At 36.8% G+C, this 27,399-nt stretch overlaps 4 protein-coding genes across 5 annotated transcripts in view; 3 read left to right on the forward strand and 1 right to left on the reverse strand.

Moving 5' to 3' along the window:
• The first annotated feature begins 716 nt into the window (after positions 1-716).
• LOC149051826 (macrophage mannose receptor 1-like) lies at positions 717-6,344 on the forward strand. The gene is made up of 4 exons (XM_089214879.1): positions 717-774; positions 2,937-2,972; positions 3,375-3,746; positions 5,917-6,344. Exons 1-4 carry the CDS (start codon positions 717-719, stop codon positions 6,342-6,344), a joined length of 894 nt encoding a protein of 297 aa, XP_089071005.1.
• Positions 6,345-7,682: 1,338 nt separating this feature from the next.
• On the forward strand, positions 7,683-11,929 carry LOC149051827 (adhesion G protein-coupled receptor L4-like). Its single transcript, XM_089214885.1, has 13 exons — positions 7,683-7,712; positions 8,235-8,442; positions 8,742-8,849; positions 9,060-9,150; positions 9,225-9,315; positions 9,394-9,443; positions 10,143-10,269; positions 10,371-10,474; positions 10,680-10,782; positions 10,907-11,057; positions 11,140-11,221; positions 11,509-11,575; positions 11,782-11,929. Exons 1-13 carry the CDS (start codon positions 7,683-7,685, stop codon positions 11,872-11,874), a joined length of 1,305 nt encoding a protein of 434 aa, XP_089071011.1. The 3' UTR covers positions 11,875-11,929.
• A 5,722-nt stretch (positions 11,930-17,651) lies between these two features.
• LOC149051828 (uracil nucleotide/cysteinyl leukotriene receptor-like) lies at positions 17,652-18,690 on the reverse strand. The gene has a single exon (XM_089212354.1). It carries the CDS (start codon positions 18,688-18,690, stop codon positions 17,716-17,718), a length of 975 nt encoding a protein of 324 aa, XP_089068480.1. The 3' UTR covers positions 17,652-17,715.
• Positions 18,691-23,846: 5,156 nt separating this feature from the next.
• Positions 23,847-27,399, forward strand: part of LOC149051829 (adhesion G protein-coupled receptor L4-like) — a 13,567-nt gene continuing 10,014 nt past the window's right edge. Inside the window, exons 1-4 of one of the 2 annotated variants that reach the window (XM_089187589.1) lie at positions 23,847-24,121; positions 24,913-25,314; positions 25,506-25,729; positions 27,014-27,073. In XM_089187589.1, coding sequence (XP_089043715.1) covers positions 24,061-24,121; positions 24,913-25,314; positions 25,506-25,729; positions 27,014-27,073 — 747 coding nt within the window. In that variant the 5' untranslated portion in view covers positions 23,847-24,060. The remainder of the gene's footprint in view (positions 24,122-24,912; positions 25,315-25,505; positions 25,730-27,013; positions 27,074-27,399) is intronic. The other variant, XM_089187581.1, reaches the window with a different exon arrangement.

Consider the following 27,399-nt stretch of genomic DNA (forward strand, 5'->3'; position numbering starts at 1 on the left):
GACAGAAATAACAATATCTCCATGTAAACTCTCATAAAATAACACTGTTTAATTAATAAACCATACTTTTTGTCGGTCAACGCACGTAATAAATCACTTGAGATGTTGGGAGAACACAAGAAAGTTTGTAAATCACGTGATGCTAACTTTCTAGCGACCCAAGCAAGATCAATTTTGAAAGGTAAGTGAGGATTTCATTGGGGTACTGGGGTGTAAATTAATGATCTTCACATAATAAACAGAGTGGAGCTGAGGATGCAATGCATTGTTATGATATATTTTCCGCATGCCAGGCTTGGCATTTTGTCGTTGTCCAGCATGTTGACCAACTCCTTCCCTTCCCATCTCCCCTCATGCCTTTTCTTTCCTTAGTTCTTTTTTTTTTTTTAACCCTTTAACAGCTAATTTAGCAATGTTGAGAAAATAATCTCTGACGTACAGAAGAATAGGGTAGAATTCAAGAGAATGTCAACTGAGAGCACAAAAATACTGGTTATGTTATGTGCTCCTCTTGTCATAAGGTTTGGGTTTGTTGGTGACTAACCATGCAAAACTTAAACCTTTAATCCAAAGGATTAAAAAATCTTTAATCCGAAGGCTTTGAGAAATCTCGCACTAAATGTTATATCGTTTAACTTAACAACAAGACCAAAAAATTGAGAAACTGAAGGCGATAAAGAGGTTTTAATTTGGTGGCTTCGTGGCACCGTTCGAGGATGCCGCCACCGCGCATGCACGAAAAACTTGATGTCCCACATGGAAACCCAAGCGACGGTTGGTCGACCAGCCGCAACATGGTTATTACATCTTTCGATTATGTTAACCCATTCTTACATAATAGAACAAATGTATAAAAAATAATGGAACGGATATCTTTGAGTTTGTTTTGCCATCAAGGAGTGTTTGGTTTCGATACGAAGCAAAATGACCTGGAACAGTTAGCCACAATTACATAAAAATTATGCGATTTTAAAACTGAAGTGGTCGTTTTAATTTATTATTACTGCGTTCTAACTGACGTCCTGCACAACACCTTCGATCAGGAGTAAAATGTAAGGTCTCAGGGACACAATAACCTAGTTACCAACCTTCTTGAGTTATTGTGACAAGATATCACGCAAGATATCAATGTGATATCATGTGACAAGATATCACGCAGGGAATACATGCAAATGTAGGATGTCAACCGCGCAGAACGAAGTTCGTCGTTTAATATTAAGTCATGCATCACATTTATGAATATTTTTGAAAAAAATGTGCAAAAGAAAGAGGAGTTAAGTTTGAGTAATTACTTCGCAAACGATAGCTATCGCCAAACTTGACTCATAAATAAGTCTTAAAGAGTTAAAAAATTAACTAAGTAACGTTACATCATCTGCACTATTTCGAAAGGTAAAATTAGTAATAAAAGTTTTTTCTCGTCGCAATTTTTTTGTTTTTATTGCGCAAAATGTCTTTCCGCACCTGGTCCGAAAATCCTTTAGACTTATTGGTGCGTTTATAAAGGGAAAATAAATATTGACCTTACGTCAGCTAGGAACGATCAAGTGTTTTGATGTTCATTACACCTGGCCTCTTATAAAGAGGTTTGAAATACATTGACACATCTGAAGCAGAAGAGATGCCACTAAGTCACGAATCAAAACAAGCATACTGACGGCTGCTAACGGAATCTCATGATGAATTATGCGATGAAAGGGCTTCAATCCCTTAAAATGATCACAGCTCTTTGTTCGCTGAGTAAGTACAAGCTTTACTACATCGATTCGTTATGCTTTGTAAATATAAAATTAGTAGTAAATGCTACGATGAAGAAATTGAGGTGGCGGTACAGTCAGCGGCCCGTGCCAAAAATAAACCTGAAAAGGATATGTCAATTGGACCTTATTCAGCTTCTTGATAGCAAAAGAAGTATAAATTGAGAACAAATGAATGAATAAGTAAGGTATAAAATAAAAATAATGCAGGCGATGTGTGTAAGTGTGTTTTTGAATTTTATTTAGTTTCAATACAACGCAAAATAGTTAAACACACTGACATATATAATTACAATCATGAATTGTTAAAAATGAATTCGTCGTTGTTATCCATAATTAGTGTTCTGTCGTGACGGTCGGGGAAACAGTTTTGAGCTCTGAAAAAAAAAACACAAAAGCCCAGCCGCTATCCTTTGAAGCTATCTTTACAGGATGTCACTGTGGAAATACGTATAAATCTCTTGAGCAAAAAAGGAGAAAAAATATATATATACAAATATATACATACGTTTTACAATATTTATATTTTGCATCGATCTCAGTATACCATCATTCGTCGAATTCGATAATTTTATTTTTAGTGAATTTTCAATGCACGGCTTCAAAATTTTAATTGATAACTTTCGGTTTCAGTTAAGCTTAAAAAACGGTTAGTTAATCATCGAGGCTGTTTGGGGCGAAACTGGTTCGGGTGCACTCCAATTCGCATTACTACTCAACTAAACCACCTTGAAGCCGGACATTTTTTTTCCAGGCTTCTCTTATCGAAATTTCTTTGTATGGGCTAGACATGAGAGGATCCTTTTAACATTTTGAGCCTCGATGAGTTACAAGACTATCAGCAATAAAGTTTATTTCTTTTTCTCCGACGACGCAAAAATAATGAATAGCTCTTGAATTAGCGCTTAGGCAAACATGCGGCGCCCTCGGGCAAAAGGAAGCGAATCCTGTGCTCTGATTGGCTATCCGAGTAGGCCAGATGAACTTATCTTGCCAGTCCTGTTAGAGTCCATCCGTCACTTTATGCGCTTGGACCAGTCGCGCGCGAGTGGAAATACATTTATTAATTTATTAGAAATAGTTTAACTTGAAATCGAGAAACCTTTTTTCTTTTGTTTCAAATGATATTATTGTGACAGAAGGTCAATGCACAACGTTTAATTTATTTCTCTTCTGCAGTCGTTGTTACTGTAATGATGCAATGGACAGAAACAGGTGAGACAACGCCATTCCAACTTAAACATTTATATACCTAAAACAGAACTTAAAAAAAGGAGAAATTCCAACTGATTTGTAGAAATTATTAGTTATAGACTGCCGATTGAAACTACGTTAATCAGCTTGTGATTCTAAACGCGAATTGGAAAGAAAACATCAAAGTTAAAGAATAACACTACCACCACCCAGATCTCCCCAATTTCCATTCTTAAAGCCGAGATTCATTTCAATGTTTGTTCTGGTAAGGTAAAATGTTTTATGCTCATTTTTTTATGAATAATATTGTTAATATGATAATCAATAGTCTTCGCCTCCATTTTCATCATCCACACTATTACTACTATTATTATCAACATAATCTACATATTTTGGTGCATTTACTTATTTATTTTGTCTTAGAATGCCAGCAGACATGTTTCAATAATTCCTGGTACACATTTTCGAAATGGGGAAGACAGTGGTGGTGGAACAAGAAAGCCTGCAAATATCAGGGAGGTTACCTTGTTTCTATCGAATCAGAAGAAGAATGGCAGTTTATCAATAATGAAATACAAAATCGTTCCTCTTGGAATACTAGTGCGTGGCACATTGGTTTAAGGGAAAAGGCCAAAAATTGGACTTGGGAGAGTGGAGCACGACTGAATATTTGGAAATGGCGAGATTCTATAACAAAAAATATAAGACCTCGTGCGGAAATATCCAAGAATGGGAGCCTTTTTAACAGCATATTTTGGAACGATAGCAACGCCTTCATTTGTGAAATGCCCGGAGGTAAATAAACGTTCAACCGAGAATTAAGAATTTGTTCATGCTTAGCGTGCGTATATCGAGTTATGGATGCACGCGGGAAGTTTGGAGAACACGAAAAATACGTAAGAGTAGCTCGAAGCGCAGCCGAGAGCAACTCTTAGTTTTTGAGTGCTCTCCAAACTTCCTAAGTGCATCCATAACTCGATATACGCACAGCTAAAAGCATGAGCCAATTCTTCTATAACAGAGCGACAACAAGGATCTGCGCGAAGAAGCCTTTTATTGTGGTAGATTGCAAAATTCTCACAACGCACAAAAAAAAGTAGGCAAACGTCTCTATCGGCTGATCAAAAACACGCCACATTTTATACTTTGGTTTGAGAGATAACTGTGAATGAAAAGCTCAAAATTTACGGGGAGAATTGAGGAAATCAAAGCCAAATGAACTCAAGTGTCACTAAAAAATGCAGGTAATTTAGTGTTAACAACTGGGTTGAAAACGTAAATTAGCCACCGTAAAGGGTAAAAAAGCTGACGTTTCGAGCGTTAGCCCTTCGTCAGAGCGATTAGAGGAATTGTGGGTTGTGTGTGGATTTATATGTAGGAAGTGGAGCTTCGCCATTGGTGGGAATGTGGTGACGAGAAAACAGGAATAACTTAGTTGAATGAAAAGCGCTCGTTGATTCCGTGGGGATTAAGGGTGCCGATTTGGAATATAAATTTTTGTTCTAGTGTTTTACGGCTTTCCGAACTGCCTAGATGTAAGGAAAGGCCGCAAACTGCCATATGCTGTTTAGAATGATAAGGAAGATTAAAGTGTCTAGCGACTGGTTTGGATGCGTCCTTGTCATTTCTTGTCGTCTTCCTGTTTCGCCGATGTATAACTTATTGCAATAAGTGCAAGTTATGCAGTAAATAACATTGGCGGAGGTACACGTAAAGTGACCAATGATCTTAATGGATCTTTTGGGTCCCGATATTTTCTCTACGTTATGAATGAAAGGACAAGTTTTGCATCGTGAGCGAGCGCATTTAAAAGTTCCAGATTGGTCATAGGTTTGAAATGAACTCCTGACTAAAAAGTTGCCTATGTTTTTGTCGCGTTTGAATGAAATAAGTGGGGGTTGCGAAAAGATATTGCCAGTCTCTGAATCGTTTTGGAGTAATTTAAAATTTTTAAGAATGATTCATCATTCATCATTCATCATTCTTAAAAATTTTAAATTACTCCAAAACGATTAACTAATTTATTCCCGTTTTCTCGTCACCACATTCCCGCCAATAGCGTAGCTCCACTTCCTACATATAAATCCACACACAACCCACAATTCCTCTAATCGTTCTGACGAAGGGCTAACGCTCGAAACGTTAGCTTTTTTACCCTTTACGGTGGCTAATTTACGTTTTCAACCCAGTTGTTAACACTAAATTACCTGCTATACTCTCCCACCGACGCAGCACCACAGTTTCTTTAGAAACTTACCTCTTTATTCATTTGTCACTAAAAAATGCTTTGAAAGTCAAAGAGTCAACTTGCAAGTTTTTTTCGGCTTAATTATTGTTGCTTGTTGGATCAGGACCTATAGAAAAATTTGGCAGTTCTCCGCTGGTTTCTTCCATATTTCAAAGAGAAGAAAAACTTCACTGAAGCTTAACAGGAAGGAAACTTACCTACCTAGGGTTGTATATATATATTTTGTGCTAAAAAATGCCCTCTTAAAAATAATATAATGAAAATTTCTCTTATAAATTGATTTTCCAAAAAATGAGACACTGCTCACATAATATCAAGTCCACCTTCATGCAACTTCTACGTGTGTAGGCGATGAATAATTTTATAATGAATACAAAAGCAGTTGGAAATTATGATAACTCACATTCGCATCTTACTTAGTGACTAATTTAACCTTTTCAGACTGGTGGCAAGGGTAGTGTAGAATTTTAGTCGAATTTGATCCCAACAATGTTAGAAAAACAATCAAAACAAACAAAAAAATCTCAAGTATAATGATGGCATGAACTCAGATATAGTCTAAGCTAATTTAGGTTGAAATACTAATAATTATATCAATAATAACGACACGCCGGTTTGCTGGCTAGTTTATTCATATCCTTGATTGATCTTGTGTTCTTCAATTTTACCATTATCATGGTCATTATTATATTTGTTGCCATCTTCTTTATTTTGTAGAATGTCCAAATACTTCTTTTCAAAACTCGTGGTATATATTTACGAAAAAAGGAGGAAAATGGAACAAGAGCAGAGAAATCTGCCAATGTCAAGGAGGAGACCTAGTTTCCATTGAGACCGAAGAAGAATGGAACTTCATCAATGACGAGATTCAAAATCGCAGCACAATGTCCAATTGTACTCTTCATAATAGTACTTATCACCATTGTGACGCATGGTACATTGGCTTACAAAAAAACGGTGAGAATTGGACTTGGGTGAATGGAAAACTGCTGAACATGTCTAAATTGGCAAGAAAGCCAAAATTAAGCAGAGTTGTAGCTTACATATCCAAGCGCTATATTAATGGCGGACAGGAAATGTGTGATGTCCTTGACTGTAAGAATATGGCTTATATTTGTGAAATTCCTAAAGGTAAGAGAAATTAGCCATTTATTTTTAATATAGAATCAAATAAAAGGCTCATTGACCGTAATGCGAATGTTACCTATGAGTTCACGTTTGGTACACTTACCACTGCAATCATAGCAAGCGGAACTCATGGATCTTCTGACAATCAGGATAAAATTTTCACTTGGGCAAATATTTCTAGATCATCACGTCTCAGGTTGTTCCTGTTCTTTAGTAATGTTTGTTTACTTGTTTTTTGCTTATTTTTTAAGGGGGGGGGGCTAATTTGTAATTTGATGTCAGCTGCCTCATTACTATCCTCAACTTTAACTGCAGAAACATCTTTACCATCCGAATCTATAAGGCCACAACCCACTCCATCGCCGCCATTATGGTTATCATTGTCGCCGTCACTATCTCATCCACTGTCTCATTCATCGTCGTTGTCGCAGTCACCTTCCCAAGTGCTTTCCAAGTTTCCTTCACAGTCGTCGTCACAGTTGCCTTCTCAGTTACCATTGCATTCGACTTCTCAGTTGCCATCTCTTTGCCAATCGGCTTCCCAGACACCTTCTCAGTCACTGTTACAGTTGGCATTTCACTCGACGTTTCAGTCAACTGCAGACGCATCTTCATCATCCGAATCCAGAAAGTTACGTCCTACTCCATCGCCGCCGCTGTGGTCATCATCCTTGACATTGCTTTCACTGTCACAATCACCATCCCTGTCAATGTCTCAGTCACCCTTGCAGTCGGTGATGCAGTCGATGTCTCAGTCACTTTCTCATACACCGTCTCATTTGCCATCTCAGTCGCAGTTCCCGTCATTGCTGCATTTCCCTTCCCAATCGCCTTCCCAGCCACTCCCTCAGTCGTCGTCAGAATCGCCTTCTTATTCATTGTCACTGTTGCCTTCTCAGTTGCTGTCGCATTCGCCGTCTCAGTTGCACTGGGATTTACATTCAACACCACATTCGCAGTCACCGTTATCCCAGTTGCCATTGCAGATGGCCTCTCATTTGGCATCACTTTCACCATCGCACTTGACTTTTCAGTTGACATCACAGTCATCTTTCCAGTCACCTTCGCAGTTACTGTCTCAGTTGCAGTCTTGGTTGCCGTCGCCATCGCTTTGGCCACCGCTTTCCCTGTCACCATCTCAGTCTCAGTCTCAGTCACCGTCGTTTCAGTTACCTTTTTACTTGCTTTCATCCGCGCCCTTGCCATCACAGTCATTGATGCCATCGACATCATCATCGCCATTGCAGTCACAAATGATTCAGAAGCTGGTGTGTAATTTTTTTGTTTTTGTTTTGTTTTGTTTGTATGTTCTCATACTCTACAATTCAACTGAACATGTCTCTAAACTTGGCAGAATGGATATTACCAATGTCAGTTCCTTGCAGGTATTTTATTCTACTAATTTCTTTCCACAGTTATGCAACTAATGCTCCATCGGTCTGTTTTTAATGTTCAAACAGAATCCGCAAATATGAATTATCATAAAGCGTATAAATCATGTTTTGTCGGTATGTAAGTTTTTCTGCTTTCGTCTCATATTGCTAGTAAAAGTAAAATATTAATGGCTCATAATTTTTAATTTGATTACGACGTTGAGCTACATAGTTTTTCATGCCTGTAAGAAATATCTTATTTGAATTTTTATGGATAAATAAAAATTATCGTTATTAGTATTATTATTATCATAATTATCAGTATAATTGTTATTTGTTTTTAAATGATAGGACAATAACTGAATAATTGATCCTCCTGGACGGGTCGATATTTAGCCTGCACACATACATCTGTACCCGACATTGGTTGGCTCTCTCGCTGGAATACTTTTTCTCATTTATTTATTCTTCTTTTGTTTTCTATCCACAAATTCTTGGTACCTTACCTGAGCAAAAAATTACATTTCATTACAGGAAGCCATAGTGGTTTTAGAAGTCTTCATCACCAGTATTAAAAGCATCACAAAAGCTCGTGAACACGCCTCTGTAACAGAAGAGATTGAGACAAGAAGAGAATCCACTTTTAAGGTGGCAGTTGCCTTTGAGGAATTTGCTCTTAACTACAGCAAGCTCCACCTGATTGGAACGAGGTTCCCACAAGTGATCGACAGTCACAAAATGGGCGAGTCTGAACACAATATGGTCTATAGGCCTTGATGATGTAATGAATTTGTACAGATTACTGAATGAGAAGCGCTATTGCAGGATCAAATCCATCCATCTGGTCCGTCCATTGACTATTTGTGTTTATCAATCATAAAACCCCTTATTATTAATGGTTTTACAATATTTTAAGAATTGCACTCGTTGAGAGCTAAAGTAAATAAAAGCGTTGATACAACCATGGTGTACAGACTGTATTTTCAGTCCAGCAAGAGTCGTGAAATTATTGAAACCATCACCTGCTGTTTTGTTCGTTAGTGCTAGGTATTCATAAAGCCTACCATCAAAATGCAAGTGACTTCTACCTTGAGGATCAAGAATTGCAAGCAAGCATAAATGTTTTGTCTGCAAACTTTCCGAAATCCGGTTGGTATCTACTGCAGTGTTTACTCCTAAATTGTATAAGAACAATTCCCCTTGTTTTCCTTATAAATTTACGCGGTATTGAAATTCATTTGCACATAAACAGAGTCCTGAGTTTGTTTGTTTCTTTACACAGTCTATATATAGATTGAGTTATCTGGAGTTTCTTAAAAGACTGTGCTTCAGCCTTTTTAATTTTTCGATTTTTTTTAGTTTCATTGGTTGTTGGGATTGTGTATAAGGATCTCCACGAACTACTAGACACAGGTCAACTTGTCAGGAATGAAGCAGGCAAAGCCACGAGGTGAAGTTCAACTTCTCTAAAATTATACGATTCAAAATAAACAAAATTATAATTTTTCCTTACTTTTTTGTTAGGTATTTGAACTCTAGGATAATGGCCGTGGCTATGGATCCAAAACCAGAAAAACTGGAAGCGAATATCATATTAAAGTTCAGAAACCTGAAGGTAAGAACACGATCAAAATTGGTATCAATTGCTGTACACTGTGTTTATTTATTCCAAAGAGATAATACACATTTTCAGGTTGATGAAAGAAAAAAGATATGTGTGTTTTGGAGGGGCTTTAACAAAAGGTAAGAAACTAAAATATATAACGTACCTTGTTCTAAAAGTTATGCAAGCCAGGCTTACGTAATCTTTGTTAATCACAATGAATTTTTTTTGTTTGTGAAGGAAACACCAATCAGCTCTTGCAGCAGGAAAACCAAAAAAATCAATAACATTCGAATGGAAAAGGTCCCCACTTGACTATGATGCCAATGTGACTTCCCTAAAGTTATCGAACATCCGTCACTGTCAATCTGTTACTTCCTGTTTTGAAGCCATTTCTTTTATGTATTTTATTCCTTTTCACTTGCGGTTGTCGCCATTTTTCGCTTCTGCCATCGTCGTACATATTGTTGCTGACAGAATCGTTTTTTTTACCGCAAAATTAAGAATTTACCTTTGATTTTTTTCTATTTTTCCGTTTTTTTTTATTTTCTCCACATAAGGTAAGATACAGCTGTGTTTTACTAGCCTAGATGGTAAAGATACCTTTTCATTACATCGTACTGGCTAGAATATCAAAGCCGACTCTATGAGTGGCACATATCAGTTACTGAATAAAATGGAAAGTAGTCAAGAAAGTCTCGAGGCTACGATTATGAGGAAGATAGCAAGTTGACCTTTTGGTAACCAAAGGTCTTCTTCACTATTTTTTTTTATAATATTGCTGTTATTGTTTTATTTTTTTTGTGTTTTTTCTTTTAACGTTGTCGTCATTTTTCCAGCTCAGAAGGATTTTCAGGGAGAGGATGCTATGTGGTTGCATCACAAAGCAACTCAGAAGAAACAGTGTGCAGCTGCAATCATTTTACTCATTTTGCTGTCTTACTTGACTACAACGGCAGCTCAGGGGTAATGGACTAATGTTTACCTTATACCTTCACTAGTGGTAATACAATTCCTTTGAGGTGATTGACACATTTCTAATTCTTTTCATGCCATTTATGAAGCAGCTCACCGAAGAAGACGAAACAATTCTGGAGATTATCACCTACGTGGGATTAAGCCTGTCAATCATAGGAATAATTTTGACAGTTATTCTATATTCCTTCCTTACGTAAGTGCTACAGCCACAAATTTTAAAACTTTGCATTACTTTAAAAATGTCAGACGTAAGTAAGACCTCTTCGCGAAAAGATAGACACTCAGTCAATGCATAATGAAACAATTGCCTGTTGCAACATAAAGTTGCTTTCCTTTGTTTTGTTCGGTTTTGTTTTTGTTTTGGTCTGTTTGTTCTTATTTGTCTATTGTTTCTCTAGAGATGTTCACCAGCCTTTGTCACAAATACGATTGAGTCTTTCTGTTGCCCTTGGAGCTGGACAATTTATTTTTCTCGTCGGGATAAACGCCACAGAAAACAAAGTAAGCGACTTCTTCATCCATTTATGAATATTTGCTTGATAAGCTTATGACGAGCACGAAGAAGTACACCAGATCTCTTTGAAAAGATGCATGAAAAGTAGACAATTTTTTTTCTCTCTTCCAGGCTTCTTGTATTACAGCAGCAGCCTTCATGCAATATTTCCTGATGGCTTCGTTCTGTTGGATGCTGGTGGAGGGATTTTACCTCTACCTCTTTGTGGTGAAAGTTTACAACATCACCGAAAAGATGCACATGTATCACGTCATGTCTTGGGGTATTTTCATTTTACTTGTTTTGAATTGTTTGACTTCATGATAACCTGAATCGACTTGCATTGACATCCTACTTATGTTTAGGTTTACCCATCGTCACGGTCGGTATTTCATTATGCATCGCTGCTGGAAAAGATGGAATAGAGAGCTTTACTAGTGCTAAATAGTAAGAGAAACCTTCGACATCAGTTCTTTTTTCTCCTTATCCACATATCCTGTCTCCTACAAAAGTGTATTCTTTTAAGTACAACTCTTTTTCTACAATTTTGTGTTTTTAGTTCGGTTTCATTTCGTAGATTTTTGTGTCCCTGTGTTTTTATCCAGGTTTTGTGTGTCTGTCTCTGTCTCTCTTTCTGTCTCCTTCCCCGTCTTCTATTTCTCTGGGTTACTGGGTTAGAGGATTATTTGCAGCAAAAATATGTTTATATTTTTCCTTTCGTTTCTCGTTTCAAGTTGCTGGCTGTCCTACACAAACAACCTCATCTGGATATTCGCCGCATTTATGGTTTTCGTTGAAGTGGTGAGTCTAAAATTAGTCAGTCCCTGGCAATTTCCTTTTTAATGCCAAAACTGACCACCGGTGGTCACAACGCACATTTCTGTTTTCGACCACCAGGCTCAAAGCTCACAATATTTTCAACTCCATTTACGCCTACAATGTATTCAGCATTACTCGTCTTAGCAACAACCACTCTGCCGATATTTGACATTCCTTGTTTGTTTCAGCTCAACATTTTGATTCTCGTCCGAGTCATTAAAGAGATGACCACGCTAGTGCAGCCTATGGGGGAGGACACTCATATTAAGCAGATACAGTGAGATTTGAAATTTTTAGTCAGCGAAATATTTTAATCAGTGGAAGGAAAAAAGTTAAATAAACGAGAACCAATTGCTTTACATCTAGTTGTGAGGTATTTGCCTCAATTCCACCCTAGTTAGCAATAAACAGTGAGAAATTAATTACTTATTCATTGAAGAGGTTAATTCATGATCATGTACAGGAAACAATCAAATAATTCAAACTTTTTTTTAATGTTGTCGTTATTCCGGCAGACTTGGCTTTAAAACATGCGCGGTGATGATTCCACTGATGGGTATAACGTGGCTATTTGGTCTTTTGTCGCCATTGCACAAAGCTTTCGCCTACATTTTCACCATCTTTAACTCAACTCAGGTGAGTATTCGGTCTTTTCTCGTCATCACAAAAAGCTTTCGCCTACATTTTCACCATCGTCGATTCGATTCAGGTGAGATGTAAATGAACTGTCGGAAATCTAATCATCTGTTTGCAAACTTGAATGTCCAAACTACATTCTTACATTAGTCTGATGATATTTCCCGTTCAAAGGTAACCTAGTCGACAAGAGGGGATTTACTTCTTGGTTTTTGAGATCTGCAACTTCCCTTAATTTACTGTTTTACCCATTTTTTAAAGACGATTTCAAGGTAGAGATTATAAGATGTTTGCACTACATCAAACTTTTTAAACGACGCTCTGCCATCTCTAAAAAAGGCTGATCTTGAAATAATTTTCTGTCTTAGGGATTCCTGATTTTTTTCTTCCATTGTGTGCGAAACAGCCAGGTAAGAAAGACATCAAACAGCGGAGGTAGATCAAGTGAATTGTGAAGACTTTAGAATCACTGAGCTTTGGATGGTTAAGAACTGATATTTGGCCAATTGTTCATCTTCAGATTAAAGAGCGATTGAAAAGGAGGATGAACGCAATTTTTCCATCTTCCGAAGTTGGAAACTCTGCAAGGAAGAGCTCACGAGTTAACGCAAGTGATGCCGGGAAAATACGGGCAATCGAAATGCAGTCTTTCGATGCATAAATAGCACTGCGCCTCGGTGAAGCTAGTCAATCATCTTTTAGCGATTTGCAATCACTTAGCATGACCTTCCCTCAGTAATTCCTCAGTAGAGCCTGGTTAGTATCATAGTATCAGTAAGGAAGGGGGGATTAGGATTTTTGGTTTTGCGGTGTTCGTCATTTTTTTAGATCGGTTTTTCGGTTTTCTGCCAAACAAACTTCGGTTTTGGTGTTTATTGTGGTTCGCAGATTTCCGAGTTTTGGCACTTGGTTTTCTGTTTTCGTCAAAAATACTAGTGGGCTTTCAGATTTGGAGTCCGAAGTAGTTTTGGCTTTTCCTATTTGGGTTCCAACTCCTCTTTGATCTGAGCGGCAATCTTTTTGCCTCCATAGCTGTGAGACCTCTTTGTGCTCCATCTGTCATCTGTGTTGGATCGATTAGGATTTTGACAACTAGGATGTGAAAAATCGGTTTAGACGGTTTTGGATGCGATTCTCGGCTTTAAACGAATTTTTGTTGCGGTTTTAAATGTATTTTTTTTCAGTTCTGCGGTTTCGTAGACCCCGATGCCCCCCCTCTCCCCCTCCCCCCCCCCCCCTTCACTAAAGGTAGGGCCATTCTGGTCAGTGTCGTAATGACGTAAATACATAAATGAACCGCTTATATAGTGCTATTAGCTGTTGACTTTTATTGTTATTACGAAGGGCCGCATTCGGCATCCTGGTAAATCATGGGTCTATCTGTTTCCATGGGAAGTAGGCTCTTTGCAAAGGTAGCTTGGATAAATTGGAGACAGTACTGCCAACAACAATAGTACATGCTTGGACCCTCGTTTTAATGGAACGGATACAATGATATAAATCTCACTCGGTTTGCGCCCTTCTTAAGATATTTCTGCTTAATGTTAATACTTGTAGAAAAGCTTTACATTCCAAGCCGTTTAAGTTAGTCAACTGCAATGTTTGTACTTTTATTGTTAAGTTTAAGGTTCGCCCTAAAATTAAAAGAAAAAAACTGTGTAAAAGCTTGATTGCCTATAAATTGTGTTAAACATACAAATCAACGATTTTAACGTCTTTTCTTTAATCTGTTTTCGTGTTCCATATAGTAAGTCAGATACGTAATCAAATTGAATGTGACACAATATAGTTGCTCCTATAGCAATAATGGATAAATAAACAAATGTATAATAAATACATATTCACCTATCTAGTCATCATTATTATTTTTTAAAGCCACATTTTTTTTTCCTTTTTTTTTTTTTTTTTGTATCCATGTCAGGAAAATGACGAATGTTCTCAAATTTCTCAGAGTCGAAATGTTTGATCAAGTGTATTGCTTGAAATGTTGGAATGAAAACTAGTTGGAGAAAAAGTCGGCATCGATAGATACAACATGAATGCATATACACAAGTAGCAACTCTTACAGCGATTTTTCGCATTTGCTACTTCTTGTTTATCACCGAAACACCTTTGAGGAAATATAAACTATCAGGAATATACAAATGAAGTCACGTCTATTTTGTTTAATTTTTTCCCCAACGGGGGGGGAGGGGGGAGGACATACAATTCATATAGGATCATGTACTCCTGTTATACGTATCCTTTCCTGTAGGTTCGAATATTTTCCGAAAAAAAAATTCCGTGTTGGGCGGAAATAATTTTTAAGGGTTTGATATCATGATAAGGGTATTTCAAGCGTAATGCTACTGGCGAGTTAAGGTTTATCGGCGCGAGAAAAGCACTGCACTGAAGAAGTTTGTCAAAAAACACTCGTGTATATAAAGAAACAAACGTAGTAGTTCTCCAATTTCATGACTATTAATTCTTTTTGGTTTACAAATGTAGAAAACAAGGAAAACATTTAAGGATCCTTATAAGCGCGCTGCTATTTGATTTCTACTTTCAATATAAATTGTAGTACCCACTGTGACTTTCTCAGTGCATCATTTTTAATTTACAAAATTTTGGTCTCGTTTTAAATTATTCGTTTGTATTGCTTTTTCTAACTTTTTAAGTTTGAACTTAAATGGGCTGTCAGGGGCAGGTTTCTAATGGCAGAAAAAAACTTATGCCCATTTTAAATTTGCTTTAGGCAAAAAAAGTTAGTAAAATAGGAATGACATGTAAATAAGACAGCCGTTAGAAGAGAGATTAAAGAGTTTACTGCAAAACTGCGATAGATTTCAAAAAGTAACCCCGACGCTTAAAATGGTAGTTCTTAAGAAATGTCTGAAATTAGTCATTTCCTTCTATTCAAGAACAAACAGAAAATGTTTGTTCTGACTTCAGATGACATTGTGGTGTAACTGCGAAATGAAATACCGGACGTTCACACTGTACATGTCAGCCAGTTCTAAATCGAGAAAAATATGTTGCATTTTAAAAGCTTGACTGTCGCTAAAAATTAACAAAATACAAGCTGAAATCATCCATCTACTGGATACCGGTCTATCAAGCACTCACGAGCAATAATTTTACACAACGATATAGAAGATAATGGACAAACCATCATACCGACTGTAATATAATACACTCTATCATATAGCGAGTGCATCATCCGGCTTAAGTTGGCTTTTTTAGCCGCGGGGAAATTATTTCTCGAAGAAATGAACATTCTTCAATCATCGACTACGAACGCATTGTTGATAAGATTTATGGGTGAGTATCAACTTTATTTATGTCCATTTATTCTTACTACAGTAAGTCGTCGTATCTCCCTACGATAGTTTATCTAGAGAAAGTCTTGATGAACTTCTAACTTCTGATTCAGTTCTTGTGTCGGATCCCAAAAGGAAAAAAAAAACCAAGAAAAAGTTTAAATTCACTGTTTGTTTGGTGTACGTTCGTTTATTTCAATGTCCTCCTAAAATCAATGAACACCCAAATTGCAAATAGATAAACGTTATGACTGTTCTGATAAAAAAATTATAATAACAAAAAAAAACATTTAAAAAATCGTAAATTTTTTAGGTCAAAGATACAAACAGGAGTTGAGTGTTTTGGAAAGCATTTCGGAACCAAACGTAAGAATTAGTAATTTTCTTTATGAGTTTACTGGTATTTATGATTGGAAGAGACCTTCTATTATTTATTTTTGAAGCAAATCAGCAATAGGGATCAGTAGCTTTCGTCTTCCCATATACAGTATAAAACGCCAAAATTGCAATTCTATTCCAGCCATCGACGTTTGTAGACATCTTCGTTTTCATCGTAGGTGATATATGGATCTTAGGGCCTCAATACTCGTAATAAATATCCCTATAAACCGAGCTCAAAAAAAGCATCACATGGCTATAAGTTAGGTGTAGCGACTCGGAAAAGGTGACACCGAGTTTATTTTTAAGCCCCTTTAATGACTGACTAACCTATGTTCACGGTATAAGTGTGTAATCATGAGTGACATGTATTATTCTTGCTCCACGGAAGGGGACGCTTTTTCTAAGACGGTGCTTCATGCATGCAGTGCACGCTTATGGCAAAGAATCACATGAATTTCCACTCTTGGTTTTTTGAAAATGAAAGGCATATGTGCTGGGAAGGATGAAAGTTGTATCTGAGGCAGTTTATTCGCAAAATTTACAGCCAACCAAGCATAGCCCTGGCTAACCACAGGCAAAGTGCATTGGAAAAGCTATTTCGTGATGTCATAGGCACGAACTCAGATGCAACACATGTAGTAAATGGATCTGCTTCAGAACTTTTGAGTTAAGCAAGGCTCTTCCTTCTGCCGATCGCCTATATAGGACATCTTCCATTCATATTGGCAAGTTGCTGGCGTCTTTAAGCCGTAATTCATGTTTGTGTTGATCATAAAAATCAAGGTAATTTCTCCCTCTGGCGAAGTGGCAAGTAGATTAAAAAAAATTTACTATGCAATTCAGAAGCAGTAAACTGCTCTTATAGTCAAACCTGTATTAAACGGTCATCCAAGGGGAATGGAATATCAGATTCGAGGATTTAAGATTCCAGACCAAGAAAAATATGAATATAGCTCATTTAAGATATGTGGGGTCTTTGACAGTGTAAACAGGGTCCACTTTTATTGATAAATGCACCACGCAGAAACGATTTACAATTATTTGACGTTTTAGGCCGCTGGTAAGGCCTAAAATATTACTGAAAGCAGTAATTTTTTTTTACGATGCATTGAAACACGTGAGAGTATATAAGGTATTGATCACTCTATTTCAAAAGGCTCGTTTTGAAAGCACAGCTTGTTGGATTTGTTTTTGTTCGTCAGAATTTACTACGTGGACTGAGTTAATTTTAATAAGATTCCTTTTAATGCATGATGATTAGCCTCAAAGAAGTGGCGTTTTAGGCAATGCACACCTGCTCTAATGAGTCTATTCAACTGCAAGCCGTAGGGTTTTAAAACACTTGCGTGGAGCGATAAGGCCAAAAAATAGCGTGATCAATAGACTCCATTAGAAACTCCTTTATATAAGCTTCGCTGAGCATCGTACGTAGAAAATAGGAAAAGTATAATATCACGAAATTTTATCATTCACCAGATAGTCTGACTTCACAATTTACCGATTGGACTGTGCATTTTAGCCATGAATGAAGTGTCTATTTCTATGTCTTGTGAAAGTGATGAACACAAAAAATGCTGAAAATTTAAAAAAAAACCAAAAAAAAAACAACTAAACTAACGTAAGGCTTCATTGTTCGACAAATGATTTATATCATGGTTGTGGCCTTGTATCCTTGGTGAAGCTGTTTTTAAATTTTTATAGAAGTAATCAATTCAATACAGTCGCGTATTGAAATATTTTGTTTCTACATTGATAAAAATGATCGGAGTTAGGTTTTCCCGTGCGTATGATTCCTCCATCTCTGATTAACGTGGACAATTAGATACATGCGCTCTCGAAGTTTGAAGATGTTGATCTTCCAAATCTGCCACATTATTGATGTTCTCTCTTCCACATAATACTACTTCAATTGATCGCTTCAGTTCTTTAAGTCTAAATGTAGTCAAAATAGGATTTACTGCAGAATTGACGTTCAGAAATATCTCGGAAGTTACTCTTAAAATCAACAGCCATTTCTGATCGTGGCAGCTGTAGCAGTTTGCTTCAATAAGAACAACGACGAAATAGGGAACCAGACAAGTAATTAGACAAATTAAGATTAAAAACGAAGTTGTGGCACATCGTTGCTGTTTTTGGGTGTTTTTTAGTCTGCGTATGTCGCTAAGTACTGGGTTTTCAGAGATAGATGACTTTCTTTGCAAATCAACGCGAGAGCGGCTCTTTCGCAAAGTTATGAAAATCCCGGTATAGGCCATTGTAGTTACGACAAGAGGAAACGTCGTGTGTAAGTGAATATCGACTAAAACGTAAACATCCCGAGACAAATCAACGAGCTGAAGAGAGGCGAAGATGGTAGAGAAAACAACTATGAACACTGTACAAAAGACGAGGTGTTTTGGTCTGACTTTACGAAGATAGAAATAAGGACACACAACAGAAACGAAACGATCGACCGACATGGCTGTAACGAGCAAAATTGAGCTGTTAACTCCAATGTATCCCATTATTCTGGGGAAATCTCCCTCCGTAGGAGAAAAATTTTCTCCAAATGTACACCTAAGCCTCATAACAGCCTCTGCTGGGCAAACAGCAATGCCAACGAACAGATCCATCGCAGCAATAAATATCAAAAATACGGAAAATGTTTTTCTGAAGCGACGAAGGGGGTCTTTGTATAATGCCACCAAAGTCACACCATTAAGAACTGATATAAGAAATGAAAGTAGGGAAAAAGATATTCCACTCCCGAGACAAATAGACTTCTCAAAATCTCGCTCCATGACGATAAGCGTATAACAGTTCTATGACAAAAGGCAGAATATTGTCTCCTCAATGTAAGACGTCTTCAGGGAGGTAAATTACCCTCAAAAAAATGTTAATTAGAACTTTTCAATGGTTTGTGCAAAACAATTACCTTATATACGCCACTAATGCACTGCCTGAATTTGAATAACATTCTTCGTAATCAACAGAAGCCAATTGCTTTAAAGGATCTGAATTTGAAACTAATGCCCTCTAGAGCATGGAGTGCGATATTGCGATATTATGTAATGGAAAAGGTTGGCTTAAGTAGCTCCAGAGAGGAGATTTTAAGCAAACCAAACATTAATGAGTTAAAAAATGATTAAAAATGGCCATGAATGAGAGTGGTAATAATAATAAGATACTAAATAAAACAAGTAATACGAAACGTGTTTTCCCTTTTCAATTTACATACGTTCAATAGCAAACGTCGGTTCATTTGCATTTTCTTCAATATTATGACATGGAGAAAAACAAAAATAGTCTTTCAGTGAATTAAATGCAAGTTTAAAAAAGTATTACGCTCAGGTAAAGTTAAGAAGACATACTGAACCTCTCATTCAACGTTAGCTTCTAGAGTTTATTTCTTTTTTAATCGCGCCAAGAGAGACGAAACATTTAAGATTCGCTTGCATCTCCAAGAAAATCTCAAGCGTGTGGTAAGGGTGGAAGTAGAAGACTTCTCGAATTTCATGCTAATTGCTTCATAAGTTGCTAGCTATCTCAGATTCAGATAAATATAACTCAACATGGAAAAAGAAATCTGCTGCTCAGTGATATCAGTTTCGATGTCAAACGTGCAATTTTGAAGAAAAATTGCGCTACATCAGGGAGAAAATATCTTGATACCAATAAAACAACAAGCAGAAACACCAATGAAACATTTTTTATTCATGTTGTGAACTAATCTTTAAGCAAAAAAATTTGAAACTATGCCAGTATTTTTTTGCCATTAATTTGCGGTTCTTCTTTCTAGAATATTTTCCCCATCATATTTGGAGACCCTGAGGGTATACTCAAACAGGTAGTTATTGACTCGTAGGCAATTTTGGAGGAAACAGCTAATCGAAAAACTATTGTGAACTAGTATGCGTATGTTTGTTAATATATTAGGAGAGATGGTAAACTTTGAGCTCGGTAAAGAAAGAAAGAAAGATTTTTTCGTCCTATCACGAGCCTGGGACAAAGAAAAAATTATGAGTCCCCATGAAGGATCAAACCTTTACCGAGCTCAGAACTTGCCATCTCTCTTATTATCTTGTTGATCCCAGCTGTATACAGGACGCGTGTCATATGAATTTCGTAATAGACATCGCTCACCGTGAAGTCTGTGTGGCTCAGTGACGAGGAATCCGAAGGGGACTCAGAATTTTTTATTTGTCCCACGCTCGTGAAAAGACGAAAAAATCTGTATTTTTTATCTACCTTATGCATGTTTAAGCATAAAATTATTATTATTATGATAAGGTTGCAGCTAATAATCGTGATGAATACACTTGCACATAAAGAAAAAGAAGTTTTTTTTCCAAGGCGTAGTCACTTTCGATGTAAATAACGACATTTCGTTTGTGTACTGCGAGTCTTCTTCACGCGATAAGGTCGACAGAGTATTGCTTAAATAGTTTTTTGATCGTCGAAAACATGCAGTCGATATGTTGTCGAAACGTCGCGATCGACATCAAAAGTGATCACCTTGTCAGACAAACAATCATACCTAATAAATCAATACCGTTTGCCGTATGCTGTATGACTCGTGCTCTGATCCTCGTAGTCTAAAATTAAGGATTCATCATCGTTAATTAAACGATAAAACGTCCACGCAGCGAAGAAATTCGTATCTAGTAAATCAAAACACAAATCATATAATAAAACTTTGCTATCATGCCTATTGTCGCATGAAAGAAGGTTTTGATATTATCAATCACACTTTGTGGTGCATGGCAAAGACAGGTGTGATATACTGTACTGTTCTGCACCAGTTTTTTAATTAGCATAACAGTCAATTTCCCGCATTGTATACTTTCCATTTACGGTTCGCTCTGGCACAAAACAACGCAAGGTCTATCGTTTTTACAAAATAGTGTTCTCTGAAATATTTCTGAGAATGGAACTTTGCTCAGATCTGCAGGATATACAAATTGGAGAAAATAGTCCTTTTCTTCTAACACGTTACTAACACACACATAACTCTCAAAGAAGTATTAAGACCAAAACTTGTCAAATATAGGCAACCACACAACTATTATTAACTCTCCTGAGTGAGTACCAATGCTCCTTTAAAAACGTGACTTTCTGCACAGTAAGTATAATTACCACGAGCATATCTCAAGACATGACTCGAACCTATGATCCTCCTAATAGCAAGCGGAGAAAAAGAGGGGGCTAGACTGATAGAGCCTAAGACGTTTTCTGATTGTGTAGCTTGTTATTCATTCTAAGGGAGAGTTCCTTGGTAAACAAGCGTACCATACCATTATTGAACTCCTTAAATACTTTAAGTCTGGTTAAACACAAGGTCTTCCGTGAAACTCTTGCGCAAAGATGCAAATTGGGAAGGAGTAATTTTGAGCTCGATTTTTGTGATCAAAGCTATGACACTTCTGGAATAGGTAAATGAATGGTTAACACCTAGCTCTCCACTCCCCGTGGTAATGAACATATTGCTGAAGCAGTAGCTACCTAAAAACCCCTCCTCGGGCCTTCTTGAAAGAAAATGCAGACTCTCTTCATCTGTTTCCCGTCCACTTGTCATCGAAATCGCTAGCATAAACATTATTAATTTAAAAACTTTCTTCAATTAGTTGAGTAAACGAAGGTAGAACAGTCAACTCTCTCATACAAAAACAATTTTTAACACGGAGTAGATATTTTTCTTAACAACTATGCAAAAAAAAAAGGACACCAGCTAAACCTCACTGACTAGTCTCATAAGGGCAGTTACTTCTGTGAATAATGAAAATGAAAAAATCATCATGTTTGACCCAAGACATAATTACTAAATATCAAATTTAAAAAAAAAACATATATTAAAAATCTCATGTTTAGTATTAAATGTTAAAGAAACCAATTTAGTTTCTAAGCTGCAAATTTATTGAACACCCGCTCGCTCACATTAAACAGCCTCAAGATGGTTGGATATTTGTTGCTGAAAAAGGATAAAGTAAGACATGAACTGTAACTTCGCGGGAAATTAATTCCGCAATACTGGCGAGGAGATATATCGTGGGGTTATATTTTGACGATTTTAAAAGGCAAACATGAAAAAGGGGCATTAACTTTCGTGATTCACGCGTCCTGGTATTCTAAGGAATATGCAGGAAGAGAGCGAAATCTTTCTTTGCAAGTTAACGTCATTTCAGAACAGAAGTTACAAAACAGAATTTACCAGTATAACCAAATAATAATTTGAGTACTTATCGATGTGTAGATATCCTGTAGATGTTGTTATTGTAACGAGTTGATCAGTTTAGTCAGTGACTTGAATTTTCTCAAGGGAGCTAATTTCGCGTCTTTCAATTTAGCATTGATTTTCATTCGCAGGTCTTTGATTTAGCTATTTTTTTGCAATCGCCCAGTACGCGGAATTAAAGACCCACGAATTTAGGTACCAATAAGGTAGATAATTCTATAATGTTGTGTTGTGGAAATGTCAAAGATCATTCGATGTGGGATTTATCTAGGGGTTGTGCATAGGTGTTGACTGGTTCAGTGACATTTGTGGGTCAACCTTATTTTTTTCACCACCGTGATTATTTGTCAGGCTTAGCGTTGGATCATCAGGAATGCGACAGTAGTAACGACCCGTCTGCCAGACTGGCAGTTTAAACGAGCAGATTTGCCGTTGATGGTCGGCTGAAACATTTTTGTGTTTCGTTAGTAGCTGAAAGCTTTGTTTACGCGGGAATATGTAAACACGATTGAAAAGTTTTAGATTTGCACGTATTTCTCAGAAATGGGTCAATCAAAGGAGAGGGTTGCCCGGAAGACTCTCAAAAATCCATGCGAACGGCGTGATGGGTTTTCATTCGCCTTTGCACTTGATGAATGTTTGAAATAACGTGCGTTCAGACCGGTTGAAACAGCTTGCTTTATCATAAAATAGATACAAGGTGGTCAAATCGGAGTAGAAATTTTAATTTTAGGTTTGAATTTAAAAACTCCATCTTTTTTCCCAAATTTAAAGCTTGAATCGCATGCCTCAGAATAACGCAAATAAAGCGAGTTACCTGTCTGCAATAGCTATGTCCATTGCATGCAGGTCATCATCAAGAGGTGAAAAAATATGTATTCTCGGTGTTTCGAAGGTTTTGATAAAAGCGATCGTAATCATTAGGAAGGCAAAATTGCACTTACATGCCAAAACACCTTAAGAACGTCGAAAGAGCTCTTTAAATTCACGATAGGGATATTTGTTTCACAAAATTGTTCAAACTGCACCTGCTTTATGTTAATTTTATACTTCTTTTCAGAATTTTTCTTACTTTTTTCTTTTAGAAACCCTTGGGGTAGTCTGAAAGAGGTGGTTAATCGCGAAGACATGTATCATTAGCTCTTAGTTATGAACCCGTCACATTTTGGAGGAAACAGCCAATCAGAAAACTCTTTTGAACTATCATGTGCGTTTTTAGACATAACAAACTACTACTGTCTACCATATTATGCGAAGTATACCATTATACCACGAAGTATAGCATTAATACTTCGTTATTGCAAATGAGATAATGAAATATTAATGGAGGAAAGATTAAAACCCACGTACCTAGAAGAGGAGAACATTAGCCCTCCAGTTTAAAAAGATTTTATCAAACAACAATTTTAACTACTCTGCACAATTTTTGATAGACGAAATAAAATTTTAGCGACTTCTATGATGTAAGTGCTCTAAAAAGACTTATTGTTTTCGTTTTAAGCACCAAATAAGCAAAGAGTGGCATGGTCATTAATGATTTATAATTAACATGAATACTCACATGAATTTAACATCTTTAGCTAAAGGCTACATCCTTTAGAAACAATGATTAAATGATTATTTTGTATTAATCATATTTGTTTTACCAAAATTTCAAACGGAAGAAAAAAGGGGAAATATCACTGAATTTAAGTAGATAGATGTGACATCAATGATTTGCATGATATTCAATTTCCCGTATATGCTTATAATTGGCAGCTGGTTCTGGCTCAAAACAACACTATAAGACTGATCTTCCAAATATTTCTTAAGAGAGAATTCTCACAAGCCTTCCATACTAAGTAAGAAAATATCAACCAATCCTCAGCTCAAAGAAAATTTGCCTAAGGCTGTGTTTAGTTCAGCTGACAGATGCTCAAACCACACAATAAAAAAAGAAATGATGACGAATAGAAGTTGCCGGATATGGAGAACACTCCTGTTATCAATTGCTCTTCTACGTGAGTATCAAGGTTATTTTCAAAAGAAAAGTTCTTTTCCTTAATATTTATTACAAGTTTACCCAGAGGAGTCGATTCTATGGCTCTCCGAACAGTGTCGGGTGAAACCACAGCGCTAGAATGGTTTTCCAAAAGTTTGTCCCTTATCACAGCTGATGAAACCAACATCCAAGAAGAAGCCAAGACGAATTATCTTTAGGAAAATACTTCGAGAAACTAATTTTCTCAATGCATTCCTGTGCAACAAGTTTTAACTCTAATTTAACTCAGGGGTCTATAATAAAAATGGATAATTTTTTGCCCAAATATGCAAATGATGATGTGTACTTTAAGCCCGTTAATTCACTTTGAGGATATGCGAATTCTCGAATGTCAAAATATATGGTCAGGTGTCTCTTCAACTCTAACAAATTACTGAGGTTACTAGCTTAATAACACCATTTCAAGTCTTCTTGTAAGAGAGAACAGCAGTTTACTTCGTTTCCTTTTCAATTTCCATATTAATCTTCCGAATATTTGTTATTTCTAATTCATTTTCATCTTGCATTTAGTTGAATAAAAGAAGCGCCGTTGAGCGGAAATGTTCTAACTCAGAAATAACATCATTCTATCAATTCAAAGCCTTCACAGCGTAGTTATTGAAACACGGCATCGCTCGCTCAAGGGAATGTTTTTTTCTTCTTTTGTCTGGTGGGGGAGGGGGGAAGGGTGCTTAGTGAACTATTGTCTATTATATATTTCATTATTATTATAATTATCTAAATTTATCATAAGCAATATTTTTTTTTCAGGCTTTTGGGTGCAGAGTAAGACATGCAACCACAGTGGGTATAGCGTCCGTAACGATTTTTCTTGCCAACTGCTCCAGCGCAACGCTTATTCTCGTAGTTGCCCTGAGACAGGATGCGAAAAAACCCGCAAATGTTCGTGTGAAATGGTTCTGAATTTTATCAAAATAGACTGTCAACAATTTTGCGACGCTGAAACATGTACACTGAACTTTATGGGGGGACAATGCGTAAAACAGTATCAGAACGCTATTTGTTGTACACGGACCAGCGACACTGTCACACGGGGAGATAGAAGCGTCTGTTGCAGCTTTTCCAATTCATACAGGTCGAATTTCATTTCGTCTGCTCCATCAACAGCAAGTCAAGGTTTAGCGACTCAAATCTCAACGGTGCAGCGGAAAGGTAATTCCCATACTTGGTGTGAGTAAACTTAACAAAGTAAATCTGTTTTTTTCACGATTGAATGTTAGTGAATCTTGAGATAGAATAGCTCTTTCTTCATTGTTCATATTCTAGATTTCTTGCGCTTTATCATTGCTTTTCAATTTTAGTTAAACGTTGTTTTGACATCTAGCTTTTACTTTAACATACAGATCAGTTGCAGTCATCGTCGGTATCACCATTATCGTTACTTTCACCATCACCATTACCATCCTCTTCAATATCGTCATCTTCATCTGAAGCAGAAGCATCAGCAACAGCTGAATCGGAATCAGTATCAATAAAATCATCAGCATCTTCATCATCACCAGCAGCAGCATCGTCGTCTCCACCATCGTCAACTTGGAAATCTACGTTGGAAATACTTAAGAATCTGGTATGTTTTGTAATTTCTCCTTTTTAACTCGTGAATTACGCGCATGCGCAAGAGCGAGTTATAGATACGATGTGGGGAATGGCATTCGCTCGCTCGATTGGTCGATTCCTGTAAACTTTTTTTAGATTTTAGGCTTTTGAGTGCATTTGATAGTTTTTGGCGAGCAATAAACAGACGAAATGGCGACCTTCGTTGCTAAGAATAGTGGTGGGATGAAAAAGAAGCCAATGATAATCTTAAAAGAGTTTTTTTTTTTCGTTTTAGTTTCAACAAGCGGCGCCAGCGACTGGCAGGCATGCAAGGATTCACTCTGAAATAACAGAACAATCTTTGTTTTTCATAAAATTGTAATTTACAATCCTTGAACTTGAAAACAATCCGAAGATTCATTGAAAATATCACTTACTGCGAAGCGCTCGGAGTTTACAGATGTATAAAAGCTTTTTTTGTTATAGCGTGAGATTGAGGACAAAATTGATCATTACGTTTCGTCGCGTGTGTTTTTCCTGTATGAAGCAACAAAAGATGCCGGCGACTGACGAAATAACAAGTTAACACGAAAATCAAATAACACCTAAACAAACAATTTTAGCTACCGATTTTCATTGAATTTTTAAAGAACAATTTTCTTTTAAGTTTCAAGACAATTTGAAGATTCAACATACCTACAAATTACTAAAATGCGAAAGTTACACACCACAAAATTGATAAACAGGCCTGAAATGAAATTCTATCTTGTTATTGATTATACGTTGCCTAGCACGTGACTTAAATCTACCCAGGCGGAGATCCAAAATGACGATGGCAGGCTTGGCTTAGTTATATCACTCAAAACTCGTTCCCGTTTGTCTCATTTGATAAAGAGGGAATCGTTAATGTTTTCATTAAGACAGTATTGCCTTGATTTTCTAATATTTACAACGAAAGACAGTAAATTTCACTTTTCACCCACATTTACTTCCAACCTTTTCTTTTGAGCCAGAAACAAAAATGATAGACGTTTAAAACACATGACATCATCCACCTTGTCAAATGTAATAGCATGATCATTTCAATTGTAATGCCTTCTTATCCCAACGTTACTTTGTTTCTTTGCTACATTAGCGAACACTTAACTACTGCTCGTACTCTAGATATGACAATCAACCACAAAATTCCCTAAACCAGATAACATTAAACATAATCTAAAAAATCATGTGTCAATTCACGAGTTTGCTCACAGAGCACTTTGATTTTTTTATTGTTTCTGCCATTCCTCAACGCTTTTGTCTTTCTTTACCTCAGGCAAATGGATCTATTTCTAAACTAAGTGGAATAGATAGCAAGAGAAATAATTCTTTGAAGGTATGAATGTACTATTGTCTCCTAATAACAAGATAAACATTACTTGTAGATATGAAATATGCAGTAATTAGAAGGAGTTACCGATGCAAAGCTGCAGTGTGTAAGCTGCAAAAGCGTTTTATACAGAGGCAAAAGCATGACAATACTGTGTGCTACGAGAATTTAAAGTAGGAAAATATGCCTCTTCTAAATAGGTGTGGCTAATTCACTGAAATGATGTTCTGTTGAAACGCTTCTTTTTCAAATCATGCAATATCCAATCAGTTCAAGTCCTATGATGTGCACTTTTGTTTTCTCATTATGATGACGTTCGACATGATTAAAGA

The sequence above is a fragment of the Pocillopora damicornis genome, chromosome 1 (assembly GCF_964200805.1).
Source record: "Pocillopora damicornis chromosome 1, jaPocDami1.2, whole genome shotgun sequence".
In the NCBI taxonomy this organism is placed as follows: domain Eukaryota; kingdom Metazoa; phylum Cnidaria; class Anthozoa; order Scleractinia; family Pocilloporidae; genus Pocillopora; species Pocillopora damicornis.

Coding starts and splice junctions, on each gene's coding strand:
- LOC149051826 (XM_089214879.1), top strand. CDS start 717: ATGCCGCCACCGCGCATGCACGAAAAACTTGATGTCCCACATGGAAAC. Junction 775..2,936: donor ACATGGAAACCCAAGCGACG/GTTGGTCGACCA, acceptor TCTCTTCTGCAG/TCGTTGTTACTGTAATGATG. Junction 3,747..5,916: donor CATTTGTGAAATGCCCGGAG/GTAAATAAACGT, acceptor TTTATTTTGTAG/AATGTCCAAATACTTCTTTT.
- LOC149051828 (XM_089212354.1), bottom strand. CDS start 18,690: ATGGAGCGAGATTTTGAGAAGTCTATTTGTCTCGGGAGTGGAATATCT.
- LOC149051827 (XM_089214885.1), top strand. CDS start 7,683: ATGGATATTACCAATGTCAGTTCCTTGCAG. Junction 10,270..10,370: donor ACTACAACGGCAGCTCAGGG/GTAATGGACTAA, acceptor TTTATGAAGCAG/CTCACCGAAGAAGACGAAAC. Junction 11,576..11,781: donor TTATGGTTTTCGTTGAAGTG/GTGAGTCTAAAA, acceptor TGTTTGTTTCAG/CTCAACATTTTGATTCTCGT.